Source organism: Lonchura striata, chromosome 21 (genome assembly GCF_050655825.1).
Source record: "Lonchura striata isolate lonStrDom1 chromosome 21, ASM5065582v1, whole genome shotgun sequence".
Classification (NCBI taxonomy): domain Eukaryota; kingdom Metazoa; phylum Chordata; class Aves; order Passeriformes; family Estrildidae; genus Lonchura; species Lonchura striata.
Genome location: NC_140723.1, coordinates 8,861,769 through 8,886,983, shown reverse-complemented (window position 1 = coordinate 8,886,983; position 25,215 = coordinate 8,861,769). Strand labels below are relative to the sequence as shown.

The following is a 25,215-nucleotide window of genomic DNA, read 5'->3' as shown; positions in this document are numbered from 1 at the left end:
CAGGGAATCATAGAATCATAGAATTGCAGAATGGTTTGGGTTGAAAGAAGCCTTAAAGATAATTTTAAATACCATCTGTGATCTTGTTCTACTGTGAGAAAATGCCTCCTGATATTTGTGTTTGTTTCCTTTCCTCCCAAAGGGACATTCTGCGAGTCGGGGTCACTTTAGCAGGACACCAGAAGAAAATTCTGAACAGTATCCAGGTGATGAGAGCACAGATGAACCAAATCCAGTCTGTGGAGGTTTGATAGCTGCCTGTCCTCCTGCTCCTCCTCCTCGAGGCCCTGCTCCCCTTTGCCCCTGTGTGTCCAAGCTCCAGTTCCTGAGTGTTCTGCATGGACCAGAGGCAGGCAGCTGCTCTGAGGATCACAGCAGCAGGAGGGAACACCCTGTCCTCAGCAATGAGAAGTTGCCAAGAGCTTCTAGAATTTAAGCAATGGAAAAAGGGAACAAAAAAAAAAAATAAAAAAGGACAACTATTTTGAAAAAAAAAAAACAAACGAACAAACTACAAAATATTTTTAAATAATAATAAAGCAATTGCATTCTTGAAAAGGGCTCCAAGACCAATGGGAGTCTCCAAAGGAAGAGAAAAGAGCAGCTTCATGTTTCCTCTTGCACAAGGCTGCTGCAGCTGGACCCAGGCACCTCTGGAGCAGTGGGACTTCCCCAGGAAGAGGAATGCAAGGAGAGGCCACGAGAAGCACATCTCTTCCTCCCATGGGCTCTGGGAATGCCATGAGCCAGGCCCCTCCCCAGAGCCCCTGTCAGCACATCAGACAGGGAGAGCTGAAGCTCTTTGGTGCTGTGAAACCAAGTGCATCTCAGAAACTGATGGACTCCTTCAAAAGCTGAAGACTTCTTTTTTTTAAAAAAAAAACAACAAAAAACACAACAAATAAACTAAGACTAGAGGAGGCTGTTTCCAACAAATGAGAAGGAATCTGTAATGCCTGGGGGGGTGGGGATGGGGAAAACCAATCCTTTTTACATCTCTTATTTTCTCTTGTCATGGAACAGTTTTGTGAGTGACAGTTTCCTAAGGGTCCGTCCATCCACCCTCCAATGGCATCATGTCTCATACATATCATTGCTCAAGACTTTTAGTGATGTCCTTTCTAGATGCCAATGATCTTTTCCCAGAAGACTTCCCAAGTACAGTATGTAGTAGTTTTTGATTACAAATGCTGACGTGTACCTTTATTTTTCAGTTGTCATTGTTGGGAGATTTGTCCTTTTACATTGTTTTGTTAACATCAGTTTGTGAGTTTGGGGTTGGAAATTTTCGGTTGGTTGGGGGTTTGGTTTTTTTTAATGAAAAAGAAATGACATCTCCAAGCATCATATCATCCAAGAAGTTAAATCCCTTCCCTGTGGAAGGAAAAATTGCAGCTTATTGACCACATGCCAGGAGAAAAAGGTTTTTTATATGCACATTTCCTCCTGTTTGCTTATTTGTTCTTTCCAATTGGTCGTGGCACGACAGATGTTTGTGGCTGTTGGGTTTCCAGGTGTTTGCCAAAGTGAAATGGCCACCAGCTCAACCCAGGGGTGAGCAGCATCACAGGGGGGTTGGGAGGGAAAGGGGGGAGGTGGATGGGTTTTGTGAGGGAATGATGACTCCACAGCTGGCTTCAGAGCCCTCTGGAAGTGTCTGGCTGCTGAGGAAGGTTGGATTGGTGCATGGGAAATGCAGGGCAAGCCCAGTCCTCTCAGAGGAGCTCGTGGCACAGGATTTTGGAGTGGGGATTGTGTTCTCTCCAGGTGGGGATGGGTCCCTGCAGGTGCCAGGCTGTGCAGATGGGCTCTGTGCCTTGGGGACTCTGTCCCTTCTCTGGGTGATGCAGCTTCAGGCTCAGCCCCTCATGTCAAAGAGAGCCTGGGACAGCAACAGCTCCAATCCCAGCTCTTGGGAGGCAAAATGCTGTGGGTGAAGCTGAATGGTCAATCAGTGGGTTTGTAAATAACTGAAAAAAAATTGTTTAGTTACTGACCAGGTCTTTGGGATGTGTGAATGCCACGAGCTAAGTGCAGGGAGGTGCAGATGAGAACCTGGTTGTTCTCTGTGCCCAGCACCACCTTGCCTCCTTTGAAGCATTCCACTCATGGCATTTTCCCACCCCTCTCCTGGTCGTGGCCTCAGGACTGGCATTCACAACTCCTCGTCTGCCATTGCCATGTCGTTCCTGGGCTCCCCCTCTTGTTTTTGGCAGTAAGGAGTGTTGAAGGCACGTTCACTGGGAGCTGCCTGGCTGTATTTTCCAGGAGCTGAATCCAAGAGGAAGTGTGTCTGCTGTGGATGAAAATCCCAAGCTGTCTAGACCTCTGTGGCCAGACACCATCTCCCCAGACTGCTTGTAAAATATGAGGTCCTTTATTAAATACTTCTAGCATTTTCTACTGCCAGGCCAGATCCAACAACAAAGCCCTTGTGAGTGGCATCAGAGCAGTCCCTGCCAGCAAGACTCCTCTCCTGAGCTCTTGCCCTGTCCCAGGGTTTGCTGCTCCAGCAGCAGGGGCTTTCAGTGGAGGAACTGTCCCTCCAGCCCCTGTTAATCCAAAATCTCTAGTGCAGTGTTGTGCTTGTGTTTGCATCCAGCCCTGGGTTTGCAGCTCTGGACTTGTCTGTAGTGTTGGCACCCAGGAGGTGTGTGCTGGGTGCCAGGGTCCTGTCCTGAGCTCGGTGCCCACGGGGCATCACCTGTGACAGCCCCAGCGTGGCTGGCAGGTGGCACGGAGTGTGTAGGCATGGGGTGTGCAGGTGCAACCTGGAGGGGCAGCTCTGCCCTAAATCCAGCCTGGTTTAGCCTGTGTATCCAAAGGGATACTTGGAATGCCTTTGCACCCAAACAGCTCTTGCTCCTGCTCAGGTGATGGGCTCAGCTGTGAAAGGACATAAAAGATCCCTGGAGGTGTTTGCAGAGGGCACACAGGGAAGCCAGGGGCTCCCAGGCGTGCCCAGCCCCAGTGTGGTGCAGGAGCCTCCCCTGGTGAGTCTGTCCCACGTGGTGGCCACTGTGCTTTGACAAGGAGCACTTGTCACTGTGTGCCAAAGGCACATGAAGCTCTCTGAGGGCAGGATGGTGCTGTGCCAGCTGTCCAGCCACAGCCAGGAGTGACCTCGTGCCCCAGAGCTCTGCCAGGAGAGCTCTGCCTACAAAACTCACCAGCAGATTCCTGTGGGGCAGCCATGTGGAAGGAGCACATGATGCCCCTCACTTGTCCTCCCCAGACAGTTCCTGACTGTTCTCTGCCACCCCCGACATTCCTGCAGACACTGAGGAGGAGCAATGCCCAGGCAGCCTCCCTGCAGAGCCACCCAGGCCTTGGAAGGGCACTTCAGGTCTTCTTCATCTGGAGACATTTTGTCTCAATGCACTGAATCTCCTCGCTGGCTGCTGCAGACACATCTACCTGCCAGACCCAGCCCACTGTGAAGGACAGGCCCCAGTGGCACAGCCCCCAGAGCTGTGGCAGCCATCTGCAGGACAGAGAAAGCCCATCCTTGTCTCTTCTTCTGACCAAAAATCACATGGTGGTGGTGGTACTAAAAGTAACACCTTCCCATCTGTTATACCAGACATGGCTGTGACACTGTGTTTGGCTGTGTAGGACTAATGAAGAGCTGGACTAAAATAGGCATGGTCCAGAAAACTCTGCAGTTTTTGCATCCTTCAGCTCTCCTGGGAGCACGAGCAACCAAGTTCCTGTCAAGTGCTTTGGTTGTAAATGCCTCTGGCACATGCTGCAGAGTGGGGGCAGAGGCACTGGAGTGACAATAACAGATTTATTTCATGGCTCCCCAATGTACTGCTACGAATTGGGAGTCTAATGGAAAACTCAGTGTGTTGCAAGGGGAAAAGGCACTTGCTAACATTGACACTGTGAAATGCTGTTGTGCTTGTGCATGTGTGCATGTGTGGGTACGTAACAAAATCATCACATGGAGATTTTCAGGCAGCTTGTTGCAATTTTCACATTTCCTCTTTACCTTTCAAGCTACCTCCCAGCCCTTCCCTTCTCCCATTCCCACTTCCTGCTGAGGATCAGCCTGTGGAGGGTGTTTGGTGGGAATGCTCAGCAGGTTGGATGTTCTCAGTTGGTTCAAATCTTGCAGAGCATCACAGGGCAGAGCAGAGGAAGCAAAGCATATGTGGACAGTAAAAAGTTAAAATATGTTTTGTAGGTCACTTCCAGCTGTTGCCACCAGCCCATTTGCTGGAATAACAGCCCAGGGGTGTGAAGAAGAAAGGAAGAACAGACCTGTAAGATACAGCACTGCCATGAGGAATCACTTGTCCTAGTGGCCGTGGGGACACAAAACAGGGCACTGTGAGCTGCACATCCCCTCCCCAAAGGATCTGCTCTCCTCCCCAGTAAACCTCAGAACTGCCTTTCATGAATTAGTGGGGTTTTGTGCTTTTCAGCAGCTGAGGCGCTCCTCCTCTCCCTGACACCCTCCCTGCCCAGCAGCAGCTTCCAAAGGCAGCAGTCCGTGCTGGGGCTTCTGTGTGATCCAGATAAACGGGGCTGTCCCAGGGTATCCCACTGCTGCAGGCTTCCTGCAGTGCTCTAATCCCAGGGACCCATCCCATGGCTGCACTGCAGCTGTACAGCAGGGCCAGCCATGGGCACCACGCCAGGGTGAGGGCAGGGGCTGGAGGACTGGGCACCCAGCAGAGCTTCATCCCTGTGAGCTGTGCCCGGCAGGATCAGGAGTGCTGGCTGCTGTGAGCCCCGTCCCCAAGCCAGGACGCTGCTCCCTTCACTGCCTGGAGCTGCTCCCTGTGGCCTGGCCCGAGCTGAGCAGAGGGATCCTCATCAGCACCAGCTGCTGCCTGCACTACAGGGCTTTTCCCACACTCCCTGGAGCTGGTTTGGAATTGGGTTAAAGGAAAGGTTCTTCCCCAGGAATCATCACCCAGGCTCTGGATTAGCGGTGGCCTGTAGAGAGAACCTCTTGGAGGGTTTGAGCAGCTGAGGAAACTTCTTGTTATATTTGCCAGGCTGATTTATATTAATCCTGGAGTCAGGGCTTGAACTCTGCTGCATCGTTAACAGTTGTATCCTCTGATGATGCAATAAATCTGGGACTGCCTTGGATGTACAACAGAGTACTGGAAGTGTCACTGCTGTCTGGTTTGGTTTAGTGGAGTTTATTGTTTTAATGTAAATCATCTTCTTTCCTGTATGTCTAACTCGAGGCTGATTTAATGTAGGTCTTTTTCCATGCTCAAAAATGTTACATATTTGCAAGTCCTTCACATACAGGATTCAACTTTTTTTATCTACAGTCACATCTTGGCCTTTTTTATTTAAACTTATTCAGGACGTCTGTGCTTCTTGTAGTTCTTTGCCCTTCCCAGGACACAACCTTGGCCTGTGTTTGCTTCCATATGTGTTCCAATCTTCCACTGCTCTCCTAGAAAACTCCCTGCACTTTCCAAATATTTCCTGGAATTTACCTCCTTGCTGTCCCTGTGTAAACTCCTGCCAGCTCCACTGACAAATGTTATTTGCAGAAATTTGGGACTGGAAGCAAGAAGTCCTCTCTCCCCACAAATCTTTTCCTGAATCTGCATTCCTGCTCTCTTAACACTCATTCAGCAGTATGTCTCCCATTTTTCTCCTTCTTACATTCTGCGAGAAATCCCCCTGTGAGCTCTGCAGGAGTGCAGCAGCAGTGCCACTCTGTCTCCTGGTCCGATTCCACTGGGACATCCCAGTGCCCCACTGCCACCCCTGCAAACAAACCACAACTCAGCCTTGCGTGCCTCATTTTTTGTCAGCAACTCCATTTTGCCTTCATGAAAAAAAGAACAACAAACACTTGGCTGATCCTTTTCCAGCTCTTTTGTTCCAGTAAACTTCAGGAATTGTTCACTTGCAACTGTAGCTTCAACTTCTACCTCTGGGGTCGGTCTGGAGCTCTTGTACAGATGTCATGCCATATCCTTTGGTTATTCCAACTAAGCTGGGGAGGGAAGGAATAAATTTTGTCTTTAAGAGCCAAACAGCTGTGTTAAGAAAAATTAATGGAAGGGGTTCAAGGAGGAGCCCTGCCCATGGCAGGGAGTTGGAACAAGATGATCTTTAAGGTCCTTTCCAACCCAAAGCATCCCAGGATTCCATGAGGACTGGGGGAAGTGCATTACTCTGCCTGAGGATGAAGCTGGCAGTCAGAGCCCCCTTTTCCCCAAATGGTCTTTGGTCTGAACTTCCAACTCACTGACCCCAGGCTGAGTGGGCTGGGTTGGGAGATAGAGGTTGATAAAATCACCAGTCTGGGACAGATGGTGTGACAAACCCACAGCCTGGCTTGGCCTTTGCTGGTGGAGAATAAATGTGAAATCTCTGATTGCTAGCAAATACTGGCATTCAGGAGCCTTCACACAAGGTTACGAGCTGGTGAATTTTTAATGTGCTGGCTCTGCAAATGCTGGAGGTGCTTTTGTCCTCCTCCACACAGAAATGAAGGAATAAATATACAGATAGGTGCAGCCAGATCAGGGCTTCTGTAACAACCAGAACTCTGTGGGAGGTATAAAAGATAAATAGATTTTATTCTTGGTTTTGGCAAAGGTAAACCACAATGATAAAAATTTCATGCCCTTAAATCAGAAAAGATGTGAGAAAGGTAAGAAAGCAGCAGTCACTGTTTCTGACAGTAGCATCTCGAAGGCAGGGGAAGCAGAATATTCTTGGCACAGAGCACAGTGGCTGGAGGGTGAAACTCATGGCTGAACATGGATGACCACCACTAAATGGATTGATAGGAAAAGGAGAGATGACTTTAAGCTAAAGGAGCATAAGTTTAGATTGGATTTTAGGAAGAAATTCTTCCCTATGAGGTAGGGAGGCCCTGGCACAGGTGCCCAGAGCAGCTGGGGCTGCCCCTGGATCCCTGGCAGTGCCCAAGGCCAGGTTGGACAGGGCTGGGAGCAGCCTGGGACAGGGAAAGATGTCCCTGCCCATGGCAGGGGGTGGGACTGGATGAGCTTTAAGGTCCTGTCCAACCCAAAATGTTCTGAGATTCAAAAAGTGACTGGATGAACTTCTAAAAGATTAATCTTGACACAAAAATACCTCTTCCAATTTCTCTGGGTCACAGATGCCTGGGGGCACAGGGTGTATAACAAGATTCCTGCAAAAATTCTTTTATTCAATCGTATTCTTGGGACTGACACATTCTACTGACACATCTCTTAAAAGCCCAAACACTCCATCAAGCATCTTTGATTTTCCATTTTCACTCTGCGGAAGGATTTCTGTGTGGAGCCAGAGGGCTTCCCATGTCAGAGGAAACCACTTGCTTCCTCCCAATTTCTTGTGTATCCTGAGGCATCCCTGGGGCTCAGGGATGCAGTGGGACATCAGTGCCTCAAACAACTGGAAAAGCCCAAAAAGAGAGATTGACTGGGTGATCCATCATGTGTTGGATGTGGAAGCTCTCTGTGGAAGCATTCTTACCTCAAACCTCCTTTCATGACCTGGAGAACCTTAGGAGTGCTGGGTATGAGAGATCCCTGTCCTTCCTTTCCTCTGCTCTAGAGAGGTTTCTGACAGTGAGATTTGTTCCTCTGCATTGGCTGGCTCTGCCTTGTGACCTGCTGGTTGTTTGGGAATCTGGCCATGAGTCCAAATGGATGTGTCAGAGCTGCCTCAAAGTAAAATGCAGGGAAGGAGACTGGGACAAGCTTCTAAAATGGGCAAAAAGCTCTTGGTGCAATGGAGCAATTCAGGGCTGGGCTGGAGGAGTGCAGGGAAGTCCCAGAGGGGTCCCAGAGCAGGCATTGAGTGTTGATGACTCCAGGATAAGATGCAGGCAGGGATTAAGTGCAAGGTTTGGTTTTGAGTGCTGGCCAAGCTCTGAAGATGAATTTGTTCTTTATGTCCCAGGGAGAACTTAGATCTGGATGTTAAAACCCTTCATTGCTCAATCTGCCTTGATAGCACGAGTGAAAAGGTCTTTGGCACGGGCAGGGATTTTTATCCCTCTGCAGAGCAGCCCAGGAATTTGGGAGAATGGTCAGGCTGGAGCTGAAGGGTCCCTGAGTGTGTCTTCCTGGCCCTTGCAGACCCTTGTGAGCTGCAGGGGACCAGGCAAGGGGCAGGTTAGGTGCACCAGTGCTTCTTGCCTGGCCCCACCTGAGCTCTGGTCTCCAGGAGGAATGGATGGTTTATGAGCTCTCTGATGGTTCTTTTTCCCTCTAAAAATCCCAGCTTCTGTGTCTAGGATCCCAGAAGCATTGGGATCATAGGAAAATTCCTGGTTTTAGTGAAGGACGGTGGAGCCCTCATGTGAGGTGGCCAAGGTTCAGGGCTGCAGGTTTCATGTTGGCCATTCTCTGAAGTACAGAGAAACACAGTTCAGATTGCAGGAGATCCCAAAATCCTCCCGGGTTCTGGAGTGAGGACTTGCTCAGGGTGAGGCTGTCAGGTGTGGCTGGGTCCCTCAGGTCTGTAGAAGCACTCACCATCCTTCAAGCTCCAGAGTTTTCTTTCAAGCTGTTCAACAGTGGAGGCAAGTGGAACAGCCCAGCTCCCCCTGCCCGGGATTGGCCATGGGCAGAGGGACAGACAGACAAGTGTGGTCATTCCTGTCCAATGCAAGAGTGGGATCTGAGCAGTGAAAAGCCTGGTTTGAGCAGGGGAGGAAGGAAAGCCTCCTTGGAGTGTGAGAGAGTTGGAGACACTAAGCAGGAGCTGCAGCCTGTGGATGTCCTGACAAGGAGAGCAGTGCTGGTGCCGGGCTGTGGGCGCCCTCCTGGTCCCCCAGGCTCTCCTGCCCAGGCCCTGGCTTTGCTCTTCCCCTCTTAGGATGATCCTCCAAGACCCCGCATCACAGCACATCCCCTGCCATCCTGCTGGAGACAGAGGGGGAGAAATTAAGGATCAGAGATAGGGACTTGCATCTGCTTCTTCTTTTGTGGATCCACAGCCCCTGCATTGGAGATTTCTGTTGGGTGCCCTCCTCCAGTGACTTCTCTATTCATTTTTCAGCCTGTGACTCCTGCACCCATTTCTTTGTCATTGCTTGTCCTCCAGCTTCAGCTCTCTCTTTCTCTCTGCTGTTTCTTTGCCCTCTGTCCCCTCCCCAGTATGGAAGGGCTGGGTGGTTTGTTCAGGTTTGGGCCACAGCTCCTTCCTTGGAGCTGGCTCAGCACGTCTCTGCAGGGAACCTCTGTTTAGCTACATCCCTTCCCATTAAAAAAATACCCCCTTTGTCTCCCTTTCTTTCTGGAAGCATCCCCCTCACCTCACAGATCTTCCTGGATAAAGCAGTAGAAGGTTGTATGAAGGCAGATCTGGTGTGCCAGGATCCCTGGCCAGTGCTCCCTAGGGCAGCTCAGGGAAAAGGCTCCAGCCCTGCCTCTTGCCACAGGAGAAGGAGCACATCCATCAGAGTTAGAACACAATTTGTATTTCCAGGTTTGCTTTGGAAGGGCTTTGCTGACCCTGTGTCACTCCCTGCCATGCTGCTTGCATTGATGTGAACTCAGCCTACCCAGGGAGTGCTTTGAGGCCCTGGTTTAAGTTTGGGCAGCCTGGGGGTGTTCTGCCCCTGAAGCCAGAGCTGAGGAGTCACAGTTCTTGCTGGATAAATGAGCCTGGTTCTTCCAAAAACATCCCAAATAAAGGCATGACCCTTCTCACTCTCCAAGCTGTGGTCTGAGAGCATTGGGGAGCAGGAAAGAGGAGTTTGGGAGCTCAGAGATCTCCTCTCAGGATGAGCTGGGCACAGGTACCCAAACATCCTTCCTGTGCTATCATCCACCCACGGCCTTCTGAGGAACTGGAGAGCCAACGCAGCTGCCTGTGCTCCCTTTCCAAAAGATTCCTTGCAGGGAAGATTTTTTCCTGGCTCAGGTACCAAAGCCCAAGAAGGTCCCAGGGGGAAGGGGGGGGTGACAGTGAGGTGGCAGTGAGGTGGCAGTGAGGTGGCAGTGAGGTGGCAGGGAATTGTCCATCAGGGCCCTGGCTGCTGGGGTCTGCTGCTGGGGTCCTCCCGCAGGACACGGTGACACATCTGCTGTGAAATGTCCTTCCTTGGCAGAGTTGTGGAGGAGCTGCTGCTGGCACAGGGAGGTTTGCAGGGAGAGGAGGCTTTGCCAGGCTCTGACCTCGTGGTCGTGGCTCTGGAAGGAACTGCAGAGTGGGATGGGGAAATGGGGGGAGTCCTTCAGCCACCCAAAGACAAGAGTGTCAGCACGGTGTCCTGTCCTCCCTGCCACCAGTCCCAGGACCCATCTCTGGGCTCCACGGTGTCCCAGCCCTGGCTTCCTGCTCTTTCTGCCTGTTGGCCGTGACCCTGAGGACAACAGAACACTTTTCATGACAGTATTTGTATTTTTTTTAATTGTGAATGGGGAGATCATGTGCAGGTCCTTGTTACACAGGGATGTGTCTTCCATTCAGCCCAGGGCTTCCCTGGCTTTGTCAGATGTCTTTCGATGTTACTGAGAATAAATAAATAAATAAATAAATCAGATGTATTTATAAAGGAAACAGAAACCTGCTGCTCCAATGTCTTTGTAGGAGTATTTTTAACAAAACATTTTTTCAAAATAAATGTGAATTGTAAAGTTTGAAGCATTTGCTTGTGGCTTTCCTTTCTAGGTGCTTTATCCAACCGTTCCCCTTCCCAATAATTCTGCTTGGATGTAAATATGAAGGTAAAGAAAGAAGAGCGATATTGATTACTTAAAAGTGAGAAAACATGCCCATAATTTGTTTAGTGCCTGGTAAATGACTGCAAGATAAACAGATACCATTGTTACCCTGCTTAAAACATTTAATCTGAATAATTAACCCTCAAGTGTAGCAATAAATTACCCACTGTGTTTGTCACTAAATTGTTCTTTAGTTAAAGAACATTGCAAATTTATATGTGCACGTGTTTGAGTATTTTAGCTTAGAACTTCAGTGGTGATCTTCCTTTTCTTCATTATTCATAGAGGCATCAGTGCCCAATGGATTGACAAGCAATTGTAAAGAGGAGAAGGAAATTCAAGGCATTTCAGTGTCTAAGCAACCAACCCCCAGCTTGAACTCTGTGTTGGGAGTAAATCACAGCTGTTTTCATGGGAATCTTGATCCCTTGACAATTCTGTGTGCAAAAACAAAGAAAAAAAAACCACAAAAAAATTCAAGAAGGAAAATCACATATATAGGGGATTATTGTAAATCAGTGAAAAGATCAAGTCCTATGGAAATTTATTTTATTTTAATTACTATCCACAAATTCTTCTCTGCAATGATCTTTCAACCCTGAAAGAGCCCCCATCAAGAGAACAAGGTGTATCTCAGATGATTGATATAAATAATGCAGTGAACAGTCTGCACAGACCATTGGCTGTCATAATCCAACATTCAGCTGCAATAAAGAGTTTGACTCATAAGAAGAGAACATCAATAATTTAGTTTATAGTCACAGATCCGTGTGTCTGGTTCTGTCACCCACCTACTTCTTTTCCAAAGGGAAAATGAATTTCTGCATGGATTTGTCAGAAGAAGCTTGAGTGATTTTGCAATTGAGGCAAATATTTCTGCAGTGGTAGGGCACTTCTGTACAGCTGGAACTGGAGGTCCTCCTGGCCTCTGGGTCAGAGCCTGAACCTGCCAGCTCTTACCTCTGCTCAGGACCAGCCACAGAGCCCCCAAATGTCAGCAGGAAAGGCAAGGGGAGCCTTGGCCCGAAACCAGTGAGCCCAGCAAGGCTTTGATCTGTTGTGAAGCAGCCCCAGTCCTCCTGGCCCCACACAGCTGTGAGCAGCTGAGCAGGGCACGAGCTTTTCCTTCTTCACGGGGTCCTGGAAAGGCCCTAAAGGTTCTGGGAAGAGAGGGAGCCTGATTCCTGCAGGGACAGCTCTTCCCCAGAGCCCTTGGTGAGCAGCAAGGGGTACCAGGTACAAGGACTGGGAGAAAGGATCCCTGAGAGGGACCAGGTCGTTCTGAGCTGTAGGGAAGTGGGTGCAGCTGGTGCTCACCCATCCTGACACCGACCCCGAGTCCACAAGCAGAGCAAGCACAGAGGAGGGTCTAGGAAGGCAGTAAAGGCTCTCATTGCCATAAATTAAATTAAAGCTTCACCTCCCACCCTACTGGTCATGTCAGTTTATGAGAGAACAGTGTTGTCTTCATCTGGAGTAAGACCTGATCTCTGTTGTAAACCTATTGGACAGATGATGGGGTCAGGATCAGCTCCCAAGGACTTCTCTGGGCACACCTGAAATGCTTCCCAAGGAAGCCACATATTCTGCAGTAGTGATGCCTGGGGCAGGCAATTCCTCCTGGCTCTCCCTTTGGACCATGAGCCCTCTCAGCTCCCCGTTTCTCCTCCCAGCCCTAGGTGAGCACCTGGTCAGCTCTCCCCAGGTAATGCCCAGTGCTGCGAGGTCCTGCACGCCTTCTTCCATCTGCACCAAGTGGGGAAAGAACCTGCAAACAATTCAGGGAGGCTCCTGAGCCCAGAACCATTTGGCAAACCTGATAGAAGTGACACTCTGCAGATATTCTGGGAGGTGGAACACTTGTACTCGAAGCTGGCAATAAAAAGAGAGCAATGGATCATTCATGTAGCTACAGGCAAAATATCTGGCACAGAGATCAAGGAGTGTTTGGACAAAGCTCTTGGGCACAGGGTGGGATCATTGGCTTGTCTTGTGCAGGATCAGGAGCTGGGCTCTGTGGTCCTTGTTGGTCCATCCCAGCTCTGAATATTCCATGGTTCCGTGGTGCCTGGGCTGTTTCCAGACTGCTTCCCTGCTCCCAGAGCAAACTGTTAAAAAAGGCATCTCAGCTGGATGGGTCTGGTGTAAAAACTTTAACTTCCCAAGCTGTAAGCTTTTCCTTTCCTGTTCCAGGAAGGGAAGGTGACAGCACAGTGCTGTTCTGGCCCCTACCATCCATTCCCCAGTAATTGATCTGCTTTGAAAAGAGTGCCAATAACAGCCCCAAACCCCCTCAAGCTTCTCTGCTACACCCCAGGAAGACACAGCAGTGAGTGCTGAGTAGCTGAGAATTCCCTCCCATCACACTGATGCAAGTCAGGCAGAACTCAGTGGGAATCAGTGGAAAAACACTGAGAGGGAACTGCTGTGTAATCAGAATCTATCCTGGGAGTGTAGGGCTGCAATTTCCAGAAGTCATGGAGACCTAAAGAGTGAATTTGAAAGGGATGCAGCTCTAGGTCTCAGCAATCCCTGCTTGAGACCCGCAGGTGAGCTCAGGCCCCAAGGGGCTAAGTCATGATCCCCAAAACTGTGCAGTCTTTTAAGCACCCAGATTTCTGCCCCAGGAGGGCCTTGGTTTACCAGACTTCAGCTCCACCCAGTATGAAGCCTGGTGGCCACTGCTGGGGTCAGTTTTACCTTTCATAACCAAGTCCCCCCGAGGGTCAGCCTCCAGGTTGGAGTGGTTTGCCTGGACTCCCGACTCAGTTTCCCATCACGGGGATGTGGTGATGAGTTTGCTCTCACTGCAACGCCAGCAGTGACCCCCCTAGTGCTGGTATCTGTGCTGAGATGGGGAGTCACAGAATAACCACGGGTCAGAGAATGCCAGACTGGCTTGGGCTGGAAAGGAACTCCAAAGCCCATCTTGATCCACTCCCTGCCATGACCATCCGCTGTCCCAGATTGCTCCCAGCCCCGTCCAGCCTGGCCTTGGACACTCCCAGGACCTGGGGCAGCCACCACCTCCCTGGGCACCTCTCTCAGCGCTTTCCCAGCTCCACTGTTCCCTGAAAAGATCCCAACAAAGCTCCTGGGGGGCTTCCCAGCCCCCTCTGCCCCAGCTGCTGTGGTTGATGCTCACTGTGACATCAATTCCTGCCAGGTCCAGGTTCCCACAGCCTCATTCAGGTTCCTCTCTGTGCAAAAGGAAGTGTGGGAGGTCAGTTCCATTTTGGAACTCTTGTCTCTGAAGTTACACCAATATCTGCAGTTCTGGGTAGCAGAAACAATTTCCCCCTTGCTGTAGATGCATCATCCTGACTGAATATTTTATGTTTGCTTACCCACTTCACTCCTGTGGGTTTGTATGGAATATTTCTCTCTGATTTTATGTCAGCATTCCTTTAATTTACTGCTGAAAGTAACGATTCCTGTGTTGTTTGGCCGATAAATATCCTTTCTGGTGTGTTTGTGTCTTACATTGCCTTAGACCCTGCATGAAATTTTAATTTCTCTTTGCTTAGCTCTGGGTTTGCTTTCTCCCTCAGCACAATGCAGTGAAGCCTTTGTAGCTCTGCTCGTTCACAGAGCATTGATATTGACTTCCCATGCAATTTCCTGCTTGTTTGTGTTCCTCTGCCAGTTTTTTTCCTTATCTGGTGCAAGTCAGAGCTGTAAAAGAAAATATGTCTGCCTTTTTGGAATGTGCTGGTGTCATAAATGTATAAAATCTGATATTTTGAGGCACTGCTTCTATTGTGCTTTCTTTCCTTGGCTTTTTCTGGTCTGCAGACTCCTGTATAACAGTTGATTTTCCAATGATTATTAGATACAGGGCAATTTTCTTAAGGCAGCTTATCCATTGTCTGCAGTGTTCCTTCTTTGCATATTTATCTCCCCTCTTGTATATTTTCTTATTTGCTTTTCAAAGTTTTGACACTTTTGTGCTGCATAGAGTCCCAGACTGGTTTGGGTTGGAAGGGACCTTAAAGATCACCCAGTGCCACCCCTGCCATGGCAGGGACACCTTCCCCTGTCCCAGCTGCTCCAAACCCCATCCAGCCTGGCCCTGGGCACTGCCAGGATCCAGGAGCAGCCACAGCTTCCCTGGGCACCTGTGCCAGGGCCTGTCACCCTCACAGGAATAGGAATTCCTTTCTAACCTCCAATATTTTCATATTTTCTCCCATTTCCTCTGGGTCTGCACCCCTTTATCTTGTGCTCACCAGCCTCCATCATCCTCCTGCCACCAAGAGAAGTCACTGAGAGCCTCAGTTCTTCTCGTCAAGGCCTCGGTTGTTCTCATCAAGGCTTTTTTATCCTTTATTCTTTGCTTTCAGGGCATTCAGTAGCCAAACCAAATACCAGGAACATCTTGGCTCATTGTTGGGCCGTGTCCACCACGAGCTGCCCCTTTTCATGATGTTTTTGCTCAGAGACAGACCAAGAGCACGTGAATTCCCTGCAGCCTCCAGCAGCCTTAGGGGCTGTAACTGCTTTCCAGTGAACTTTTGGTGGCAAAACACAATAAAAGCTTTGACTCCTCAGGTCTTCCCAGATGTATTTGCAAGGGAATCTGTGGGAATCCAGGGCTTCCCTCTGGCTGCCCTGGGACCCTGGCAGGGGTCAGGAACCCCCCTGGACAGAGCCCCCAGAGACACTGGCTGTGATCTCTGGCCATGGAAAAGAGTTTTCAACCTTACAGGATGAATTACAAGCTCTGAGGGTTTGATAGAAGTAATAATTAAGTGTGGCACGGGTGCAAAAGTAAAATTTTAGGATTCTAGATTAGGGTCCAAAGGGGACAAGATGGAGGAAATTGGGTGTGCCTTGTCCTTTTTCTCCTTCTTCATGCCCTCCATGTCTCACTGTGGTGTTGGCATTTTTCTGTTGGTTCAGGCTGGGGACACACTGTCCAACGTAGGTGACAGATATTGGCACGTTCTTGTCAATCCAGCCCAGGGAGTTTCTGGTATTGAATGTTTGTCACATCCCACTGAGGGCAGAGCCCCACACGCTGCCCTGCAGGACAGAGCTGGGCAGGGCAGCAGAACATGTGAGAGATAAACAGAATAAACAACCTGGAAACCAGCACAGACCAATTATGGCTTCTGCTTTGGCAGCGGGGCTGACAGACAGAGACTTTCTACAACCTCAGAATCATCAATAGCTCAGATCTGCAATCTCCTCCTCCTGAAGATGAATCCCCACATGTTCCAGGCCTCCCATGGGAGCGGGGCAGTCGTGTCTTTGTGCAGGTGAGTCTGGGAGCCCCAGTGGGGACATCCCCCCCTCCCTGGGGCTGCAGCACCCCTCAGAAATGCCCCTTTCCCAACTCCAACCAGACATTCTGTGGCTTCACTCCTTGGCCATCCTCCTTCACATAAATAGAGATAAATATTATTCTTCAGAGGGACTACAAATGAAGAATTGTAGTGTTCTCTCAAACTACCTCCTTCGACACTATCACTGAATATTAGCACTGAATTGGACTTTTTTCCTTGTTTTTTTTTTAAATTCCTAGTCAAGCTGTTTCCCAGTTCTGACAATTATTTATTTTATTTTATTAATATTAAAATATTAAAATTAATTATTATTAATTTTATTTTCTATTGTATCAAACTTCTTCTACAGTCACTGTGTATTTATTTTGGTAAGAATTTTAGCAGTATTGGTTTGCATTCTCCTCTCTTAGTCCTTTATGCCATGTTTTGTTTAACATTTTAATGTCTAAATAAGGTTCTTTCTTGCGATCTTAATGGAAAATCCATCAAAGTATGAAATGAAGCCAGACTTAAGTGAAGATCCAGGCTCACTACAAGCACAGTAAAATCAAACCACAGCTCTTTGGATTTGTTGATAAAAATCAATTAAAAGTGTATTTCAGGTCAATCTAATAGATATAAACTGCCAGGATGAGATAACATAGATAATAGGATGTTGTGGTTCTCAATTAATCAGATCAGGCCACATATATGAAAGTGTCACGTTTATGCTGGTTAGTACATTATTCATGAGAATTTATGGAGCTGAGAATGCTCTCAATGGGAAGATTTGCAGAGAGGGAAATAAATGCAGTGTCAGTGGTCATGCAGTGGAAAGGGAATAATCAATTGTTCATTTTCCAAACCAAGGGGAGAGGGCAGGATGCTCAAATCAAAATTAATTTTTTTTTTTTTGGCTGGGTTTTGTTGTTTTTGTTAAATAAAAATTAAAAATAAAACCATGCATACCATCTCTGAGGAATTTAACAAGGTGAAAAGGATCCTTTTTTCTTCCACAAATGCATGTATCCCACGAGTAAGAGTAGAATAAAATAAAAATTCCAAGTGCAATTTCTTCTCCTTGTTTTCCAAATGTAAATATCATCTCTAAAATACAGATGTTATTCTGAATAAAAGGCAAGATCATTTCATGTGAAAATGTCACAAGTCACTGGTCTGACTGGTCAGGCAGATGATTCTCTGTGCAATGGTTGAAGGAGGATTGGTTTGACTTCAAAAAAATTCTCTTTTTTCTGGTTGAAAAGATTCACCAAACAATGCGATTTTTTTACTGATTTCCATCCTTCCTGAGCTCTTCCTTTTTCCTTTGCAAATGTGTTTTTAGCAGCAAATCTGGACACATATGGATGTGTGTGTGCTGGGGCGTGTCTATAATTTAATTTACTGAGTGCAACAAGCCCCCAGTCCTGCACCCCCAGCCCGCAGTTCTGGTGACTGCTGGGGGGAAACAAAGGGTGAAATTGCCGTTAAAAAAAAAAAAGCAATGGGAATTTATAGAGAATAAATAATGTCATAAATCCAGGATGGTGTAGAAAATGGCAGTGGATTATTACAAAGAAAACAAGCTCCAAACCCTGGTAACAGCCAGCCAGTCTCAGTGAGCTGTGGCGTGACAATAAATCCACATGGACAGCACAGCCTGGCGGAGTGAAAATGGCAGGAGGGACTAAATATGGGAAACCCTTTTGCTCAGATTAAAATGTCCTTTAAATAGCTATTTATTGGGGAGGGGGGAAAGAGGAGGAAGATTAAACAATAATTAATTTCTTTCACTAGAAAGATGTAAACCTAATTTATTTCTTCACTGGTACAAAGAAAGTTTGAGTTTGCACTTGGTTTTCAGTAAACAAAAGATGTCTAAAATATCTGAAGATAGGAAATAATTATTTGTGTGCATTTCTGTTTTTTTCTGCTGCCTTCGTGTTTGGAGATGTTGCTCTGACTTTATTTCCTCCCTAACTTAAATTATGCAACTTCTCAAAACACCAAAAAAGGTGTTGCATTCTGTATCACTCAGAAAGAAGTTGATCTTTCCTCTTGGAAATCTCCTGCTCAGTTGTTTTGCCACTCTCAATCAGATATAATGGTTTAAGGTGTCTTGCTCTTTATATCAAAATATAAAGTTTATTCAAAGCTCTGTGTGACCTTTCCCTTCTGCTCTACTTTCCTATGCAAGTACAGCATCTCCATTTCAGTATTTTGCTTGGTGCATATCTGCCAGATCATTTTCTAATAATTCAGTGTCCCACACTGAGGCTCAGCTTTCTTTCTGCTGCATTTGTATCCATTTTCCTTTTTTCCACTGCCTATCTTCATTATGGAGCTGTGACTGTCAGCTGGGTACCCCAGGCTGATTCTGTGAATGTGCGGGTGGCCCCTCTCGCAGAGCAGATCCTCGTCAGACTGACACAAAGCTCGGGATGAGGGGGTTTAATTACCCCAGACAGTTTCTGCTCCCATCCTCAGGCCAGCACGTCGATACCCCCACAGGAAACGTTGCCCGGAGCTCTCCCTGCCCCTCTTACAGACACTCCCTCCGAAAGCTGTGGAGCTGGTGGCTGACTCCCGGAGAGCAGAATGTTCACACCTTGTGGGTAAGATTTCCACGCTGAGTTTCATGATCCCCATCCAGGTGTATTTTGACAAGACTTGGGAGCTGGGTCGGGCAACAAGGCAGCAACGTGAGACTCTGTCCAGCTGGGACAGTTCCTTTCCTCCTTTCCCTCTCCCTCTGTATTCCCACACAGGCTCATGGGAGGGAATTGGTTGTGCAAAGAGCAAATGTGCATTTTCAGCAGGCAGAGCAGGAGCTGTTGCTGGCAGTGAGTGCGTGGAAGCACTGAAGGGGTCCCTCACCAAACAGCCCAAGCAGTGCTACAGAAATGGGGGATGCAGTAATTCCAGCTTTCTCCAAGTTCCATGAGATGTTGCTTCACCCACATTGTTTAATGTGTGTGTGTGTTTGAAAGGCATACAAGTGTCTCTCTAGGGACTGAAGACTAGGAAGCCTTTAGCTTTCTTCAATTAACATCTCCCACACTCTGTTTGAGACCTGAGGCTGTCAGAGTGATCTCAGTGCAAGACCACAGTCAGCATCCTCCTGGGCTTCCCTCAGCCTCCACAGCACTGTCTGTGACTTGAATCTCTGCCCTGCTGGGGTGTCTGTGCTGTAGGGTTAGAGGGGTTTGAGTTGGAAGGGACCTAAAAGATCACAATTTCCACTCCATCCAGAGCCTTTGGGCAGCAGTTTTGTCAGAGAGTCTCTCGGGTCTCCCACCACAGACAGCACTGGGCCTGCGAGCCTGAACTTCTTCCTTGCACACATTGTGGCTCATCCCTGACAGAATTCCTGGAATAGCAGTGGAAGTGCTCCAGAGGATTTTCTTTGCACAGGTATTGGCAGCAGCAGTGCTCGACACCCTGGGTGCCAGCGTTGTCTGTGGTGGGACACTTCGGAGACTTTCAGACAAAACTGCTGCAGGGATGTGGCCCATGGAGCCATGGATGGAAAGGATTGAGGATCTTTAAGGTCCCCTCAGACCACTCTGTGAATCCACACCACAGAGACCCCAACGGGGCACAGATTCCAGACACAGCGCCAGGAAGGCTGAGGGGAGCACAGGAGGATGTTGACCATGGACTGGTCTTGCACTAAGGATCAGATGACCTTTGCTGGAACTCAAAATGTCCCTCAGACATTTTTGGAGGTTCTGGGTCCAGGTCAGAAGCATTTGAGACCCTGGCAGGCAGCTGGAAACAGCTGTGATTTTGGGTTTGAACCATGGAACGATTTATCAACCTTGCAGGAAGAACAAGAAGTCACAAAAGTTTAGATATTATAGTAGAAGTAGTCACAAAGTAGAGGGAAGAATTTTTGAGTGCTGTACAGGGGGGGTTTAACACCTGTACAGGGGGGTTTCTGTTTTGTACATGGGGGTCAGAGGTTTTAAGATGGAGGGATCTGGGCCTGCCCTGTCCTTCCTCTTTCTCCTTCCTCACCTCCATGTTCTTGGTGATGTTGGCACTTACAGATTGGTTTAGAGTAGAAAAGCACCATTTAATATAGGTAATAGGCATTGGGGAAAAACTGTAAACATGTAACACATAATGTACATATAAAAGATAGAAAAGCACCATTTAATATAGGTAATAGGCATTGGGGAAAACTGTAACCATGTAACATGTAATGTACATATAAAAGACAGCAGCAGCCCTGGGTGGGAGAGAAGAAGCAGTCGGGGTCAGAGAGGATGTCAGGGTGTGTGTGTGCCTCTGCCTGAGCTGGGAGCAAACCACAGCAGCCCCAGAAGAAAATCTTTGAGATAACTTGCCTTGAGACCAAACAACAGAGACTGTTGAGCCTTTCTTTGGAAGCTCAGGTGGGAGGAGAGACTTTTCCACCACACGGAGCCACCCCCGACCCAGGCCTGGGTTCCGTCAACCCTGTCAGCCTCAAGTCAAGAAAAGAGAGTGGGAAATGTTACTTTGAAGAGAACAAAAGGCTTCCAAATCTTTAATCCCTAGAGAGGGTTGGGATTCCTCCTACCCACTTCTTCCTTCTGCTCCTACCAGGAAGATTTTTCCATCAGCCTTTGCCTTGGACAAAGAGTACAAACCCGCTGCTCTGTACAAAAGGTAGGAAAACCCAATGTTTGGTGATTCCAGTGGATTTTTCCACCCAACATGTGTTGGGAACAACATTTCAGGAAAATAAAACCACAACAAATCAAGGTCACAAGAGAGTTCGCCAATTCAAACTGCTCAGTGGCCTGGATTTATGATTTTTTTTCTTTTCCAATTAAATTCACCTTCCCTAAGTGGGGATTTCACACCCCTTGTGTTAAGTAAATTGGTGTCTGGATTTTTATGAGCTTTGGCAGGAAAAAGTAGCCAGTCAACCAAGAAAAATTCTGAGCTTTTCGATGGGGGCATCCAGGATTTCAGGCTCACATCTGAACCAAAGGAATGCTTGTGAGACACCCTTTGATGAGTAAAGACAATCATTTTGATACAATTTATAATTAAATATTGTTGTGTATCTCCATTCTTCCAGAACCTCCCCCTGCCACTGGAGTTTCATGGGGGTTATTTATGCATCGGTGATATATTCTGAATGCCTCGCTAACATTGACGGATATTACACTTGATGTTTTTCCTTATGTCCCTTTGGTGGTGCAAATGTGAGAAAGGGCAATGAACTTTCAATGACTCTCTTGTAAAAAAAAAAAATTTTTTTCATCGGGTTCAAAAGTTCAGCGCGTCAAGAGAAATCATCTTCTTGGCGCCATTGCGTGAGGGGCGGGCGAATTTTGGGGAGATTTTTGTCTTACAGTGAGAGATAATTATTCTGGGGTGCCAGTTTGGTAATTGTCACCACCAATTTCGCATGACTTTGTTGATGAATTATTTGTCATGTTTTTATCATCCTCCATGACCCACGGGGTGGGTTTGCCATGCTCAGAGTCGCTTGCGTTGAAGGACAAAGAGCTCTTGGTGCGCCATTCATTGCGGTAAGAGCGCCTCGGGGTCCCTCCGGCTGCGCTTTGCTGAGGTTGGTAGAGTCAAAACAACAAAGTCTTTGCCTTGACAGCAGCGGGCATGATGGAAGGAAGCATGGAGAAAGAGCATAGCGAAAAATCCCAACAATTCCGTCCCTCTCTGTACATTCTTGCTGAACTTGGGGCTTGGGCCTTTCCAAAAGCAGCGTTTCCTCAAAGCACGCTCATCGGGAGGAGCTGAAGAGCAATTATGTCTAAAAATAAATGTGTTGGCAGGAAAAGTCCATTCTGGAAAAAAGCCATCATTTTGGGTGGCCAAATAAAACCTCAAGCAGCTTCCGTGCATGAGGAGGGAAAAAACCCAACAAAAAGCCCACATGCCAATTGCAGTGTCGTTAATAGGATCAGCTTTTTATAGAAGGTGGCTTCTCTGGATGATGGGCCATGGACTTAAGCAGAATCATAGAATCCCAGTTTGAGGGAAAAAGGAAAGGGACTTTAAAGCCCATCTTGTTCTACCCCTGCCATGGGCAGGGACGCCTGTCACTATCCCAGGTTGCCCTGGGATAGTGCCCAGTTGCAAATCTGGGCAGAGAACCCCTGATGGTCTCTTTGATCATCATCTAGTCTCATTATGGGACCTCAGCAACAAACCCCAGGCCCCTCCCCAGACAATGACATTTTCTCCATGGACCACTCCATGTGCAGGTGTAGCAGGGTGGTTTTGTGTAGTGATATCTGTCAGGGCAATGTTGCCCCATTGCCCAATACCTGTTGGACAAGGGAATGTGGAGGTCAGTATTGGGGCAGAAGTGTTCTGCCCACTCCATCCTGCTCTCCTCCTGACTGATCCTGGCTTTGGGACCCCTGCCATTGACCTGTGATGAGTCCTGATGGAAGTGGCTGACGCAGGAGTGTTCGTGACAGGAGCATCGTGGGAAGCCTTTGGCAGCAATTGCATTGTCCTCTGTGCACAACAGCTCCAAAGGCACTCTGCACTCAAATACAACATGCAGTGATCCACATCTGAGCACCCTCAAAACCTTGAAGTAAGTGGCAGAGACCACCATCTGCCCCTGCATGAGGGGCTGCGAGTGAGGCTCATGCCACACCACCACAGATGTGTTTGCAGGCACACGCATTTATTTGGAAGGGGAAGGTAAAGCCAGATGCCCTTGAGCAGCCTTCTCCACTTGCTCAGGTCTGTCCATGCACTGTAACATCGCAGAGGATGAATCAGGCCAGCTCCCTGTTCTGACAGGGTTGGATTCTCTCAGTCTTGCTGAAAGGTCACAGGTCCTGCTGAGGGAGCTGTGGATTTTGTGTGAGATGTCTGCCAAGAGCTTGATCCCATTGCAGATGAGGCAAACCATGGTCTGGCAACATCAGAGAGCTTTGCCCAGCTGATTAAGGAAAGTAATTTCCTCTCAGTTTTAGGAACTGTCTCCGGCTTCCAGAGGGATGTGGAGAAAAAAGAGAGAAGCCAGAGGATGATGAAAAGGGACAGACCCACATTCCAGGTCCACAGGCAGGTACAGAGATGGGTTGGGTTAACCAGGGGGACTCCAAGGAGCAGCTGCAGTAACCCCAAGGCTGTTACAGAGAGGATGGAGCCCAGTTCTCAGCGCTGCTAAACAACACAGCAAGGGGCAGTAGCCAAATATTGGTTCACCTTGGACACCAGTAGCAGTGCACTCCACTGCACTGCGGGTGGGGCCTCACCCCAGTGACAGGGGAAAACTTAGATCATTAAAATCTTCCTCTGGCTACTCATAAATGTGGTGTGGCAAAACTGTCCTGCCACTCCCTTCCAACACTTTGACTCCCATTCTTATCCCCTCTTTCTCCCTGAAAACTCCAGAACACCACATTTCTCAAATTTACCATTTCATCTCATCTTCTGTTCTGCACTTCTCTTTTTAACTTCCCTAATGCCATCCTATGCAAACACCCAGACCTTGTATCTCTAACTTGGCTATCTCTGCAGTCTGTGGTCTATTCTTCTGTCAGATCTTCTTTAACACACCAGCAGTATCCTCTGGACCCAGGTGAACATGCCTGGACCACTGTGCTGGAAATTGGGATTTCTGCTGGGCTCTTTGCAGTACCATCCACATGTCACAGAGTTCTGACTACGAGCAGCTTCCTTGTGCTCATCTAAATCATTTCCTCTCTTGTGAGTGTTCTTTACTGCACAGGAAGAGACTGTGCTGCTCCTTAGGGATGACACATTCCTAAATTTCCACTTCCAGGTCATAATACCTGCAAACAAACCCTCCTCCAGTGACAGCAACAGGGACACCAACAGGAACAGTTGTTTGGGCAGCACCTCAGCTCCTGTCAGACCGCCAAGAACACCTCTGCAGCCAGGCAGACCCAAATCTTCCCCAGGACAAAAAGGGTGGCTCCTGCTCCCTCCTCTGTGTTTGCTGTCTTTGTGACGTGCCTCAGAGAGCCCTCCCAGCCCTTTCTGGGCTCGACAAGTTGCTTGGATCTGGCCCAGTGATGGGCTCCAGCACAGCATCGTGTGACTCCCCAGGGGCGTTCACGTCTCCCTTGATATGAATCTTTTGGCAACAATGCTCATGGGAGGGTCTGCAGGTATCTGCTGGTGCCCAGGTGTTTCAGGAAAAGGGCCCTGGTTGGATGCTGTTTCTGTGTTTGCTGAGGCTTCATCTGGAACATTTGACTTCCACAGCGACTCTCCCTGCATAAGGTGGTGTTACTTCTTCCTTGCCTCCATCATGGACAGACCTCAGGACAGCCCAAACACGCAGCGTTAGCAGGACTGTCCTTGCCACAGCTGGCCATGAAAACACAGATTGAGTGGATGTGGCAAGCACATTTCTCTCCCTCTCAGGATTTTTTCATAGAGGTGCACAGAGAGAAATGAAAGAGAAAACAATTTCTATTTCTGCTCCTTGCTTTTCCCATGTGGAATGTGTTTGGAGAATTGCTTACCTGGAGTGAGTGCTTGGTTGGATTTGGTGAGGATTGTTTGAGCCCCATAGCCAATCCAACCCACCTGGGGCTGGGCTCTCAGAGAGGGTCACGAGTTGTGTTAGAATCAGAGAAAGTAGTATGTAGTTTTAGTATCCTCCTTCTATATAGTATATTGATGTATTTTAGCATAGTTATAAAAAAGAAATCATTCAGCCTTCTGAATTGAGTCAGACATCCTCATTTGTTCCCATTGGGTTCGCCTGCATTTACAACAAGTGGATGTTCCAGAGTGACTCTGGGACATGTGCACCCCATTGGATTCCTCCACCTGCTTTGGCTTGGGCAGAGGAATGCCACAATCCTATTACAGAATCATGAAATGGTTTGAGTTGGAAGGGACCTTAAAGGTCATTCTTAGCTGGCACTTCCACTCCACCTGCACCATTCCAGGTGAGGCAGGCCCTGTCCACAAATCCTCACACCCCCTGGAAGAGCTCTCTGTCCTAGTTCTTTGCAGTGTAGGAAAAACTTGATTTTCTCCATCGTACCACCAATCAAACCACTCACCTAGGACTGCATAAACTCCTTGGAAAAATTCTGATGGGAATCTTTGGCTTTAGGAGACAAGATTTCTCTGGGATGTTCTCTGTTATGGCTGAGCAGGACATTTCACAAGGATATCAACAAGTGGTGTGTGGAGACAGCTGTCTGCTTGCATCCCTGGCATATTTGGGAAAGCTTTTCCTGGGAGATAGGTTCAGCTGATGGTGGTACTGCACTGGCTCAGCAGAGCAGCAGATTGCCTCTGTT

General features: G+C 48.1%; 1 protein-coding gene across 2 annotated transcripts in view; it reads left to right on the top strand.

Moving 5' to 3' along the window:
* The window catches only part of EPHB2 (EPH receptor B2), a 130,948-nt gene extending 129,511 nt beyond the window's left edge, over positions 1–1,437 (top strand). For both annotated transcript variants that reach the window (XM_021533759.4, XM_021533757.3), the window contains exon 16: positions 143–1,437. In XM_021533759.4, the coding sequence (XP_021389434.1) occupies positions 143–251 (109 nt within the window). In that variant the 3' untranslated portion in view covers positions 252–1,437. The remainder of the gene's footprint in view (positions 1–142) is intronic.
* Positions 1,438–25,215: the final 23,778 nt, after the last annotated feature.